At 41.5% G+C, this 14,894-nt stretch overlaps 1 protein-coding gene across 1 annotated transcript in view; it reads right to left on the bottom strand.

Moving 5' to 3' along the window:
- Window positions 1-14,894, bottom strand: part of CIDEA (cell death inducing DFFA like effector a) — a 49,826-nt gene that overhangs the window by 19,324 nt on the left and 15,608 nt on the right. Inside the window, exons 2-4 of the mRNA XM_056521543.1 lie at window positions 10,179-10,326; window positions 7,373-7,519; window positions 634-815 (exon numbers count right to left, since the gene is read on the bottom strand). Of these exons, the coding sequence (XP_056377518.1) occupies window positions 634-815; window positions 7,373-7,519; window positions 10,179-10,326 (477 nt within the window). The remainder of the gene's footprint in view (window positions 1-633; window positions 816-7,372; window positions 7,520-10,178; window positions 10,327-14,894) is intronic.

Consider the following 14,894-nt stretch of genomic DNA (forward strand, 5'->3'; position numbering starts at 1 on the left):
AATTAACCCCTTGCCGCAGAATACCTGGCACTGCAGATGGGAGGGTTATGAAGAGAGCTCAGGAGCTGATCATACCTGCACAGTCCCAGCTGCTATCAGCAGCCAGGGCCCGTAGCTAATGCCGGACATCGCCGTTTCGGCAGATGTCCAGCATTAACTCTTTAGACGCGGTGATCAAAGTTGAAAATATTCGGGTTGTTTGGATGCCCGAAGACTTTACCCAGAGCGACCTCGTTACTATAGGATCATAAAAAGTAGATCTATGTTACCGTAAATTTAACGCGAGCGAAGCCGCGGGCAATAGCTAGTTTAATATACGGATTCTCCATGTAGCGTAATGCCGATACAGCACTGATGACAGCCATATCGGCATTACACTACATGGAGAATCCGTATATTAAATTATCTAACGGCGAGGACTATTGCACAGGCTGAGCATACAGACGCCGTAGCAAGCCCAGGATATCAGCCCAGTATTATTTTTCACGCTACTATCTATTAAATGGATAATAATAAAGGTGAAGTATTAATACAAACTCACAACTCATCAGTGCTATTTATAATAATACTAGGTTGCAGGGCCACTGACTTTTCAGTATCTGTAAATGTCATCGATGTAACGTGCATACTCACCGAAGGACTCTTTTTGCACCCAAACATTTAATATCGCAAGATACAGAGTACATTTCATAAAAGGTTGCCTTTATGTTCAAACAGCCAAGAAAATCCTTGGGATTCAACTTGTACAAATCCAGTGTAATATTGGCTATTCCCTTCTTGTTCACTTGCTGGGTAGATCGTGTAAAGTTTCTTCCCTAGGAAGAGAGCACAAATGCTATACACATTTTACACAAAAAGACAATGCAACTTGTGGTAAACCCAGGTTTACATTTCTAAGGTTTACGTTTCTAAGGTGCCCTTAGTAACAGGGCTGAACTTTTACGAAGTACAACTAATAACCCATCTATTGTATCAGCGGTACAGAAGCTTTAAATTGTATTCAAACAAGTTATTTTTTGTAGAATTCAACAATACACATTAAACTGATGTTGGAAGGATATGTTCACATGCTTATTTTGCTGTGTATTTTCTGCTGCTCATATTCCTACCCACTGACTTCAATGGATAGGAAATTTAGCAGCAGTGTACAAGGAGATTAGACTGTTGGCACCAAATTTGTAAAAAAAAAAAATTTTATTTAGCCTTAGGCCTGGGTTGTACTTGCACTTGCTAATTTTTGTAGCCCAAATTGATTTTTAAAAGCGTTACGGTCACTTAAATGAAAAAAAAAAAAAAAACTTTTGGCATGTCACACATATTGATAGGGCAAGGTCTCATTGCTGAGAACCCCACTGATCACTATATATAGCCAGGAGAAGCCGGCGGCTATGTGTTTAATCCTCTGGCTCGCCGCTCGATCTGACTTATTGCAACAGACAGGCTCAAAAGACTTATAATGGAGTCTGTCTACTGCAATGAGTAGGGAAGTGAAGAGCATAGCCAAGCGCTTCTCCAGGCTATATTTAGCAATCAGTGAGGGTCTTAAAGGGGTACTCCAAGGCTCCAGCTTTCCAAACATTTTGTTCAGAACGCTTGGAGCCAGAGGCCGTGATCGGGACATCACTGTCACGCCCCCTCTTCCAACACGCCCCTTCCCATAGACATGAATGGAGGGGCGTGATGTGATGTCACGAGGGGTGTGGCCATGACGTCACGACCACTGACGCAGGAACCAGGCGTTTGTTTAGACCGTTGGGTGCTGTGGTAGATCGCGGGGGGGCAACAGGTAGCCCCGTGATCAGACATCTTATACTTTGGATAGGGGATAAGATGTCTAACAGCGGAGTGAGTACCCCTTTAACATCCCGAGACCTTGAATAATCAAAGCTATTGACACGTACGTCTGTGTGACATGCCAAAAGTATTTTTTTAAGTGGCAGTAACTATTGAGCTACAGTTGGAAGGAAAAGAAATACATTGAGCTCTATGCAATCTTGTAGACTGCTGCTGTCTCTTAACAGTTAAAATCCATTAAACAGCGTTACAAAGTGTCCCAGTGTAGCCTTAAAGGGGTACTCCCATGAAAAAACTATTTTTAAAGGGTAGCTCCCACCATCCTATTTTTTTTTTTTTGCTAGCCCGTTCCCCCCCCCCCCTCCACTACGGCACTAGCCCGTTCCCTCCCCCCCCCCTGCCCCGCATACCCCGTTCCCTCATTACACTTGCAGTTACTGCAGAGTCCGGCAGTGGGCGTGCAGGGACAGCGGCGGCAACGAGGCGGCGGCGATGTGCGGGAGGAGTGGCCTCCCAGCCAGTGGCCGGGGAGCCAATGCGCTCGCTCCCGCCTGTCTGATTGACAGGGAGCGAGAGCAGCCTAAATGAAAAAGGACTGATTGCCACTCCAAAATCAGTCCTTTTTCAGTAGCCGGTTTTTAAATGTAAATTAAACCTTTTTAATGAAAAAAAAAATAATAAAAGTATATTAGAGATATGTTGTAATACATAAGTACTACAATATATCAAAAAATAAAGTTGGTGACAGTGCCCATTTAAATCTACTGGTGCCAGAAAGTTAAACAGATTTGTAAATTACTTCTATTAAACAATCTTAATACTTCCAATGCATTCTATGGGCTGTATACTACAGAGGAAATGCTTTTCTTTTTGGATTTTTCTGATGTCACGACCACAGTGCTCTCTGCTGACCTCTGCTGTGCATTTTAGGAACTGTCCAGAGCAGCATATGTTTGCTATGGGCATTTTCTCCTGCTCTGGACAGTTCCAAAAATGGACAGCAGAGGTCAGCAGAGAACACTGTGGTCGTGACATCAGAGAAATCCAAAAAGTAAAGCATTTCTTCTGTAGTATACAGCCCATAAAATGTATTGGAAGGATTAAGATTTTTTAACAGAAGTAATTTACAAATCTGTTTCAAAAAGGTGCAGCTCACAGCAAAAAGTGCGAGGTAGTTAAAGCTATAACCGGTCCCCACCGGCGTCCGAGAAAAAAAGAAATCAAATTAATAGCTTTTACCTCAAGAACCTCACCATCTAAGGTGCATAATGTTATGTGTGGAAACGTTAAGGAATTAAATAGAAAACAGCATCACTGGTAAAAAATGTAATTCAATAAAATAAATCAACTACACATATAGAGGCACTAATAGATACCCCACTGGGCCCTAGTGGAGTAACAATAATGAATATAAATTGTAGAATGCTGGTTGAACATATATTTATATGCAATCCGATAGTCTGGCACCTTATTTGAGAGTCCCGTTTATTGGATGATAAAAGTGCACTTGGTATGTTAGAATTGTTATAAAGTCAGACTCCAGATAGTCAGTAAATTAGTAAATTGAATGATGAGGATATTAGAAGAACAATATTTGTGTTTCTCACCGCCTGCAGCTGCCTGGTTCTCACTGGCGTGGACCGATGTATTGCGGCTGTTGTAGGTTCTACCGTATGTCCACAAGATAGTACGTAGTGGTCTCACACTAGGTTCGCAACCCCGATGGCAGTGGGGTGCGTTGCGATGGTCCGGGTAATAGCCTGCAACCGCTCCACAGAGGTTAGCTGATGGCAGAGCCAACACTCTGGCAGGAGTGTCAGCACACACGGGAGCGGCGTTCCACATGGAGATCTGGGATCCGGGAGATGTGAAAGGTGAGATGCCGCCAAACAGAGCGGAAAACTGGAGCCTGAATTAACTCCTCAAATGTCGGGACATCCACAGTTAGGTGCGGATACTGTGGATGTATCCAAATTAGGTGCCGGACTATCGGATTGCATATAAATATATGTTCAACCAGCATTCTACAATTTATATTCATTATTGTTACTCCACTAGGGCCCAGTGGGGTATCTATTAGTGCCTATATATGTGTAGTTGATTTATTTGATTGAATTATATTTTTTACCAGTGATGCTGTTTTCTATTTAATTCCTTAACGTTTCCACACAAAACATTATGCACCTTAGATGGTGAGGTTCTTGAGGTAAAAGCTATTCATTTGATTTCTAATTTACAAATCTGTTTAACTTTCTGGCACCAGTTGATTTAAAATTTTAAAAAGTTTTCCATGGGAGTACCCCTTTAAGGTCTAAATAAAAATACTGACAAAACAGGTGATGATAGTGACTTCTCAGATCCATGCAAGTCACAAGAACAGCATTCCTCCTCATCCTTGCAATGAGACATCCTTGTTATTTTTACCCATATGCATACACAGAACACGCCTGTTATTAGCGGATCATACCACTTTTAACACTAGATTTCCCACATTCAAAGAGAAGTTTGCCTTTCCTTAGAATGAGGCAGTGGGTGTCCCCCTCAAGTAAATGGGACAGAGATGTATTATCATGCACAGCTATTATTGTACAGCACAGTGCTGGATCCCAGAAGCTGAATTTCCCCAAAGCCCATTTTCAGTATTAGGTTATTGCTACAGCTTTTGGCCATACTTTTACAGGCAAAAAAAAGAATAAAAATTTAACATTTTAGATGTTTTATTCCTTCCCTCTAAAAAAAAAAAAAAATCAGGCTTTTCACATGTTAGCAGTTTTTAAAATAGGTTTTTAAATTTAGGAAAAGCTATAGCCCACAAAACACCATAAGTGAAGCATTTTTCTAAAGCTTTTTTTTGGGTGCTGGTAATGTGTAGGAGCATCAGATTTATTAAATGGTCACAGAGCATTTCATAAATTTTGTGCAGGTCACATTTTCTGAAATTTCTCTCTTGACATACACAAAGCTAAGCTAAGTCTGGGCTGGTGTAGTTTAGAGACTTTTCAGTGGCTTTGTGCTTTTTTTGCGCCTTTTCACAAACAGGTGCAGTTCATAAAACCCTTCCATATCATGTGTATTGCCAAAATCAGTGGATTGAAACTCAAAATCAGCAGAAATGTGTAACCCAAAAGGCGCAAAAAAAGGGGCAAATAAACCCTGCTTGTGCCTTTTTTAGGCACAAAAAACTGTCTAAAGACAATGAGAAATGTCGGCCCATATGTGCAAGAGAGACTTTTTGGGATGTCCCAAAATACGTGTTGAAATATGAGCCAGAGAAATAGGTCTCAAAATAAGTCTCAAACACTGTTTGGGAACTGTGTATAGATCCTTACATGATCAAAATTAAGTTTAAAACCATTTTTCATGGCAGTAATGATTTTTAGCCAAGCTCACATTCTCATGCACTACATATGGCACCTTTTCTAGCTTGGTTGAGAATACTGGGGGAGACTTATCAGAACCTGTGCCGAGGACCAGTTGCCCATAGATCTTCTGACATTTCTGCGTGTCCTTTGATTGTGTAGAGTTGCGCAAAGTTAGTGCTTGACTTATGAAAAAAGTGCACGATAACTTCCTATCCACTGCAAAAAAGGATCCACCAGCCACCATAAAAAAACATAAAAAAAACTAATTTAAAAATGCTTGTATCCAAAAAAAGAAAAAGAAAAAAAAAAAGGTGCACAAAAAATGTGCAAAAAACAGCACAACATAATAGAACAGAAAACCAGTGCACATCCAAAAGATAAATGTCCCCCTATGTTTGTCAGTTGCGTGGTCATTGGGGAACCCAGTGTAGATTCAAGTTAAATCCATACTGTATGTTAAAATAGTTAAAATAAGAATTATTCAAGTATATGATGACATAGCATAATGTTATTTTTATCTCACAAATGGTTATGAACTATACACAAATGTTATACAAAGCAGCTAAATGGGGGTTCTATGTATGTAATATCTGCCTGCCATCTAGTGGTGATGTACTCAAATTACTCACTACAAATTGTTTTGAAATGCCTTAAAAGGGGTTATCCAGGAAAAACCTAACTTATTTTTATATATATAACTGGCTCAAGAAAGTTTCAACATACAATGGTCTTTTCTGGACCATTGTAACTTGAAACCAGACTCAACATACAATGTACAGACAGACCAGATCTGTGAAACGTGTCAATGGCTGGAAGAACTGACCAATCAGAATGGACATTTCACTGGTAAAACCCCTGTATTCCTAAAGTGTATGCAGTGACTGGTGTCTGGTAGCGCCCCCTACAGTACAGAGAGGTATTACATGTTCTGTTCTACTCTTTACCTGTGCCAGGGTTACCTTTGGACATCAGGTCAGGGCGGCTCCATTTGACTTTTTTTTTTTAGGACATTGCGTATTCTGTACAGGACCCGAAGAAGCTTCTGTCCTCTACATAGACCAGTTTTTTCCAAAGAAGGTGCCTCCAGCTGTTGCAAAACTACAACTCCCAGCATGCCCAGACAGCCTTCGGCTGTCCGGGCATGCTGGGAGTTGTAGTTCTGCAACAGCTTAAGGCACCCTGGTTGGGAAACACTGAAATAGACAGTGATTACAGCTCCCAGCAGATCTTTCTTACTTTTATATGTAAGGATTTGCTTTATCTATATCAGTTATCTACTTATTTTTCTTTAATCCTCACTTTTTCCTATTTTTGGGTCTTCAGAACCAATTACCAGGTTTCCATAGAGTTATGGACTCAACATACAATGGTTACAACATACAATGGTCGTCCTGGGACCAATTAATATTGTTACTTGAGGGACCACTGTACAGTGTGTTTGCAATGATGCTAGAAAAATATATACATACATATACACACGCACATATATGTATAAACATGAAAAGTACTTTGGCATTGGGGTGTTTCTTCTGTTGTGGACATTGGAGCATGGGAGGCTCTAACTATACACACCTGCACCCTTTAGTGTCTGAATGGGTCTGTGCACTTGCTTGGGGCATTAGGAACCCCACATAGGAGTTTGGAGTTTCTTTTGGTGGGTGTGGACATGTATTACTCATCCCCTTTGTGTGTTCATTTAAAGCATCACTCAGACAAACGTGCATACTTACAGTATATAAACACACAAAGCTGTTACTATTCAAGGCGAGTGGTGTGAACAATTATAAAAGCCTTAAAGGACATCTGCAGCGTTACAAACACTTATCCCTTATCCTAAAGATAGGGGATAAGTGTTTGATCGCGGGGGGTCCGAACGCTGGGGCCCCCGGCGATCTCCTGTACGGGGCAGCGGCTGCATGACGTTGCGGCCGGCACGCCTCCTCCATACATCTCTATGGGAGAGGGGGGAGGCAGCATTCGTGCCTCCCTGCATCCCTCATGGAACTGTATGGGGACAGAGAGGAGACGGGGCGTCAAGCTACGCGCCTTAGCGCTTATGGCGGCGCCCCGTTAGGGAGATCGGGGGGGGGGGTCCCAGCGGTCGGATCCCCCGCGATCAAACACTTATCCCCTATCCCGTGGATAGGGGATAAGTGTAATGCCGCTGCAGTTGTCCTTTAACAGATATACATAATCCATGTGATCAGAAAACATACTTGTGCCCACTTCTGTTGTCCTTCAAGAAGCACAAATTGGGTGTTGTCCTCCAAAGACTGAAAGAACTCTTCTGTGTCGACAACTGTGCCATCTTCTTCTAGCACCAGGGTTATGACAGTAGTGGAAATAAATAACGTCTCAACTGCCTGCAAGAATAAATGACAGTGGCTTTTACAAGTCAGCACACAAAAGCTTGAGTTAAATCTTAGCATGTGCTTCAACACAATGTAGAGGATACCATTAGAAGTATATTTTTAATATACAGTACATTGGTTAAAATATTTGTATATTTTTGGGTTAAAAAATGCTGTCCCTGCATCTATTGTCCGTGTGTCTCTGTGAGGAGTACAAATACAGAAAGTGTGGAAGGAACAAATAGGGCTCTGTGCAGGATCCTGGCTTGTCAGTCATCATGTTGTGTGAGCCGTGCGCAGGGCCCCGCGTGTCCTCGGTGCCCAGGGCCCCGCCTGTCCTCGGTGCCCAGGGCCCCGCCTGTCCTCGGTGCCCAGGGCCCCGCCTGTCCTCGGTGCCCAGGGCCCCGCCTGTCCTCGGTGCCCAGGGCCCCGCCTGTCCTCGGTGCCCAGGGCCCCGCCTGTCCTCGGTGCCCAGGGCCCCGCCTGTCCTCGGTGCCCAGGGCCCCGCCTGTCCTCGGTGCACAGAGCCCCGCCTGTCCTCGGTGCACAGAGCCCCGCCTGTCCTCGGTGCACAGAGCCCCGCCTGTCCTCGGTGCACAGAGCCCCGCCTGTCCTCGGTGCACAGAGCCCCGCCTGTCCTCGGTGCACAGAGCCCCGCCTGTCCTCGGTGCACAGAGCCCCGCCTGTCCTCGGTGCACAGAGCCCCGCCTGTCCTCGGTGCACAGAGCCCCGCCTGTCCTCGGTGCACAGAGCCCCGCTTGTCTGCCCACACTTCCTGTATTTGGTCTCCTCACATCGACACACAGGAAAAATAGCTACAGGGACAAAAATATACACTTACAAATATACATATTTGTTATTTTCTACATTATATAAAAAGTTTTTGCTAATGACAGATACACTTTAAACATTACTCATTTTTAATCTGTGTCATAAAACACACAAACCGTTTTGGGACTAATCGAAAGGAAATTCCATAGGGCTGGGATTACATATTCAGTTGTCATCAGGTGTGTAGCATCTGGCCATTGTTTCTGAATGCTGGACAGGGGAACGCAGCAACCATCCAGCATCAAAACTGAGACACCGGATGAATGGGAACTGTCATTTAAATGAATGGGATCAGGAAAAAGATGCCAGACATATGTAAAGGAGGCCTAGGAAAACATTGTACGGAGTATCCCTTTTCCTAATCTACAACATGAAAAATAAAAAGTGTCCCTCTTTTCTGTAGTTTTCTTAATTATTTGTGTAGTTTGCCAAGTAACATTCCACAACACAATTTTGCTCTTTGATGTTCCATACGGGATGGATAGACATGAACTTTTTGCAGAATATCAGCAGCTAAACCTGCAGTGGCAAATTAGTTGTGTGGATTTGACTGCTGTAGTTGTGAGTTTTTCTGTGCATGCACAGTATTTGTATAACGCAATACAGAACAACTGCAGATTTACTGCAGATTTCACTTCCTTACTGAAGTCAATAGAAAAAGCACTATTTTTTTTCTCCGGAATACTGCCATGTCTGGAACTGTCCAGAGCCAGAACAAATCCCCATAGAAACCCCCCCCCCCCCCCCTTCTCTGGACAATTCTTGACATGGACAGAGGTGTCAGCAGAGAGCACTGTGGTCAGACAAAAAAGCACTATACAACTTCCTCTGCAGAATACATCAGCTGATAAGTATTGGAAGGATTAAGATTTTTATAAAGAAGTAATTTACAAATCTGTTTAACTTTCTGGCACCAGTTGATTAGAAAAAAAAAAAAAAAAAAAAAAAAAAAAAAAGATAGTCTTTCACCGATGTACCCCTTAATGGCACATGCGGCCCTATTGCAGATTTTGCATTGAGGTCCAGAAGCTACAAGTTACACTTCTGGTCATAAAAATATAGAGTAAATGCAGATTGTCTATATAAAAACAGACAAAACCATGTGCACAAGCTGGTATTTTTTACATAAACACAAGACAATGAAACCTCTTTGAGATGACCACTCAAAATTGCATAACAAAAAAAAGAAAAAAGAATGCATAATAAATGCGGAACTGAACATCCAATCAGGGTAAGGGGGTGGCCTTTTGAAGAGCGTTCACTGTATTTTTTCATTTTATTTAGTTATTTCTTTTAAGAAAGTCCATTCTACAAAACTCTTATGATAGGTCACAGATCCAAGGGAAGCACTAATTTGCGGGTGGGGAGAAGTACTACTTTATTTCTTAAAACACGAACAAGTAACATTGAATGACAGCTTTTGGCCTCATAAATGGTTGTGATTCACAGCACCAGTAAAATTACTGAGTGGTCTTTTGAAACACTATCTGCCAGGGGTCACAGAGCACAATGTCAGCTGAAGAAACTAGGATAACAGCAGGAAACAAAATTCTCTACTTTTTAGGATTCGTATATTTAAGTAACTCGAAGCCTGAACATTACTTGTAGACCTGCTGGAACCGAATTTCAAATTGTACCCAGCTTACATAGTTACATAGTTAGTACGGTCGAAAAAAGACATATGTCCATCAAGTTCAACCAGGGAATTAAGGGGTAGGGGTGTGGCGCGATATTGGGGAAGGGATGGGATTTTATATTTCTTTATAAGCATTAATGACTGTGGATTTGTGATATTACATTTATAACAGTTCACAATATAATAAATATTGGCCACAAATACCTTTTCTAGGAGTTCATTTAATGTTCCAGCTACTATACCCTTCCGTCTGCTTCGGTCACAATTGGATACTCGAAAGGGCCGTTGTGGGGGAGGAAGAGGTTGGAAAAGAACTTTTCGAGTCAATGAAGAACCCACAGTTGTTACTGATCTGCAAATAAGTAGTAGAATGCATTAAGTTAATAGGGCAAAACATTAAAAATACATTTCATTAGGGAAAATGAAAAAAACGATTTGCTAGCCAATTACACACAAAAAAATGCCACAAAACAAAAATGTAAATACACCATAATAGGACCTGTCAGTCGTGGGTATCTACATAAGTCTTTCTTTACTTTGTTTTTTATAAAATGGTACCATTTTGCAGCAACTACAGAGCATGCAGCCAAAAACATGCTAAACATATGCCTTATGTGAATCTAATCCTGAAGAAACGTTTACATAGGGGCATTAAAAGGGCCTTTAATTTGAATGGTCAACATGGTTTCCTGTATCTCGGGCTGTCCAGCAGTTGCAAAACTACAATTTTCAGCAGGCATTGACAGTCAATGGTCACAGGTTTTAAATCACAGGTCTAACACGAGGTTTCCAAACTTCTTTCGCCTACCCATTCTCCAATCCTTTGAAGATGTAGCCCCAAATGAACAGAATGGGCAGTGCATGCACAGCCACCTCTACATTCACCCTCTATGGGCTTTATGAATGTTGTCAAGCGCAGTGGGTTTTATGTAGTTCCAACCAGACAGGACCTGACTGCTTAGCTAATTGAATGTCCCACCTCAGTCAGTTATTGGTTGAGTGGGCTACCCCCAAGTATATCAGAAAAAAAAAAAATTACCCCAGGACAACCCCTCAGCACTAGAAGACTTAAAGGAGAAGTTGCCTTCAGAAGTTTTTAATACTATTATGCTCAGGCTGCCAGCATCTAAAACATCAAATTTGCCTGTCGTTGCTCCCTTGGTGCCCCGGTATTGCCGCTTCAATCCTCTGCTGCCGTATTCTTCCTGGTTTGGGGTTAATAATGGGATGTCATAGTGCCTGCCAAGGCATTTTTGTATATTCTTTTGATAGATCATATGCCGCACACTGCATCAAATTGGTCTACATGGCTGTTGTCCCAGAAGCCGGCTGTGCACGCTCTACTTTATATTGTAGCATAGTGTCATTTCTTCAGTGGTGTCACATGAAAAAAAACATATAATAAAATATCTACATAAATGTGAGGGGCGTACTTATTTATTTATGTGATATACTGTATGAGCAAAGTTTCAACACTTTTTACCTTTAGTTCTTTCTTTATGCTTCCACCGCCTGTTTCTTTTATTCAACACCTTCAAGTGCACCCAAGGCTACTGCTGCCACGTCACAAAACAACCCCACACCTGCCACCAACCCTTGATTGTGCCAGTGCCTCCCAGGGAACAGTATCGCCCACTTTGGGAAACACTGGTCTGACACAAAAGTCCCAGGGAAACACGAATACAGCTTTTGTATGTCCAAAGAAGCTTAACAAATGAAAGCCGAGCTATAGGTGGTTGTCATAGAAAACCAGGTCAATTTACTCAAATTTTGCTGTAAGAAAAAGGTCTATAATGTCCTAAATATTTGACTCACTCAGAAAACAGTATTACTCTTATACTGTAGACGAATTTGCAACTTTCTGGTACCATATGAAAAACAGTGCTATCGAAAATATGAAGTTTAACATTTTTTAACTGAAACTACAATGCTCACAGTATACCATAGGTGCATGGATACTTCCCTACTACAAAACACAAAAGGCAATACAGAAAAGACAAACAAAAAAAAACTGACCCTGTTTAAACACACAGTCCAAACTAAAGATGTCCAGACCTACTTTGTCCAAAAAAGGCTATAAAATGTCCAGAAAAAGCCACCAGCTGCTAGGACAGAGCAGCCTCCATGCCATAGACAGCAATGCTAAAAATAAGAACCAAACTGTATTTCTTGTCCACTTGTTTGTGTGGTTATACAGCTCAATACTCAAAACACAACAGGAGTAGTATTTTAATGTCATTGTCTAGAGATCGGTTAATCCAAAACTACACTGCATTCCAGATTTAATATAAATCCAATAATCTACTTATAGTAAGAACCTTGCTGGCTCACAAGACTTAGCTAATTGAAAGATCATCTGGTGCTTCTAGTGTCTGGATAAGGCTGGGGTCACACACTGTCATAGTGGTACAGCTGAGAATTGAGGAGTCAATGTCCTTTTAAACAACTTTTGACATGTTGTCCAGACAAAAAGTTTTGATCCCACTGGGTCTTTGTAACTCACAATTGCATCAAGTCTCAGAACGGTTAGGTAAAGTGTGCACCAGCGTGCACCTTATTCCCTGTCCGTCAATCAAATCTGACCTTTTTGTGTGTAGATAGAGATGGCACCAAAGAAAAGGTCAGATTTGTATGCAGTAGAATAGACAAATTAAGACATCCGCAATCACCACTAGATAAGAGACTCGAAGCTCCTATATGGAAATGCCGGTGGACCGGGACTGAGGCCGGAAGAAGCGCATGCTGTGCAAAATTACCACTGATTGCCTCTGAGCGCCCGCTCATCTCTGCAGTACCGGTCGACCGGCGTTTCCATATAGGAGTTTTGAGTCTCGTATCTAGCGGTGACTGCGGATGTCTTAATTTGTCTATTCTACTGCATACAAATCTGACCTTTTCTCTGTATAAATCTAGTCCCCTGTGTTCCATTGGTGCTGCCTCACTTATCCAGAAAAAGGAGATGAATATTGATAAGTGGGGCGGCATGAATGGGACCCAGGGGATGGCGTCAGAGGTGCAGATAGTTTTCAAACCCGCCTTTAATGCAGTTAGGAGCTCATCTGCATATTGCAAGATTGTGCTATATGGATTGGGGTAAAGAATACATTATTTTACTCCGAAACATCCACACGAACCACCTGTATATTCAGATTAGAGGGGTAAATCCATCGGTCACTTTCCCTTTAGTCAAAGAAGAGAGAGAGTGTGGACCGGCACCACCCACACACAGTTCAGGAAGAGTTCACAGCATGCGATAATCCACCTACCCCCTCTGCGATCCTGGTGCAAACTGATGCAGAATGTAGCACTGTAGAGACCAATAGAAAAGAAATCCGCAGCACTCACAAGTTCATGCATATAAAATCCTTGCTTTATTGCCGCAACTGAAGGGACAGTACACAGGCACAACTACCAACAGGCGCAAGTTTCACGTCATGTGACGCTTTCTCAAGGCATGAGAAAGCGTCACATGACGTGAAACTTGCGCCTGTTGGTAGTTGTGTCTGTGTACTGTCCCTTCAGTTGCGGCAATAAAGCAAGGATTTTATCTGCATGACCTCCTGAGTGCTGCGGATTTCTTTTCTATCGGTCACTTTCCCTTTAGGTTCTAAGAGTAAGCTTTATTTATATATATATATATATATATATATATATATATATATATATTATCCTATTTATCATAAATCACATATGCTTAACCATCGTATGTTGTTTTTGACCACGCTTTAGCATTTTTGAAATTTCTGAACTTTCAATTACTTTATGGACCAAAAAAACCTGTATGACCTCTTCTACAAGTACCAGTACTGCACACGACCAGCCACTACAGGGCTATGGAACATAAAGTGACCTTCACTTTGTATTAACCTCTAAAGGGAAAGTCCCTTGCTGACTGACTTTTTTTTATTTATTTTTTTAAACCTTTTTTTGAAAGTGTGGATAATAAAGGGGAAAATAGTAGTGAAGTAAAGATCCACACTTTTTTTTGTCTATACTGAGGATTATATTTCCATGGCAGAAAACATTGGTTTGATACAGCTCACCATTCGTTGTATAACTCAACTGACCCCAAAATTCCAGGCGCACAAGATTAAAGAAAACCCAGCAGGGGAAGATGTCAAGCACTCAGTGGAGTTGAAAAAATATATAAACTCCAACTTTATTTCATTACTATTCTATAAAATGGTCAAGCGGACGCATACACATTAGGAAAAAAAGTTAGATTTTCTGCATTTTTCAATACATTTTCTGCCAGATATCTTTCCCTCCTGGGTTTTCTGTGGTCATATATATCAATTGCCTAAATAATAACATACATTTGCCCTGTTGCAAAGTTAATGTATCCAAGATGCTAACCCCTGGGGTCAATAAGGTCGCTGTATAATTAGGTACAGTGATCGTGAGCGTTTTCTCAGAAGTCGGGTTAAGAATGTAAAAATTATTGCTTTAATTTGAGAATGCTGCAGTGTAGAAGTAAAAGCAAAAGTTTTATATGTACTGTACATACTTGGGTTTTTGTGCTACGACAAGTAACTGATTATTGGTTACTATGTATTGTACTGTGAGTTGTAAGAATTGCAGAAAAGAAAAAATAAAAAATAAAAAATAAAACACAACAAAAGAAACCTGAAACCTGAGCTGTGATTGGTCGCTGTGGGGAAATGACTCCACTTTTTCTCTCACACAGTTTAATAAATCTAGGCCATTGAGGTTTGTTACATTTTCTATATACAGTCATGGCCATAAATGTTGGCACCCCTGACATTTTTCAAAATGGCCGACTTTAAAATGGCCACCATGGTCACCCCCCATCTTGAAAAGTTTCCCCCCACACATATACCGTATTTATCGGCGTATAACACGCACTTTTTAGGCTAAAATTTTTTGCCTAAAGTCTATGTGCGTCGTTGCTATGCGCTG

This window comes from Hyla sarda, chromosome 5, assembly GCF_029499605.1.
Source record: "Hyla sarda isolate aHylSar1 chromosome 5, aHylSar1.hap1, whole genome shotgun sequence".
Lineage (NCBI taxonomy): Eukaryota > Metazoa > Chordata > Amphibia > Anura > Hylidae > Hyla > Hyla sarda.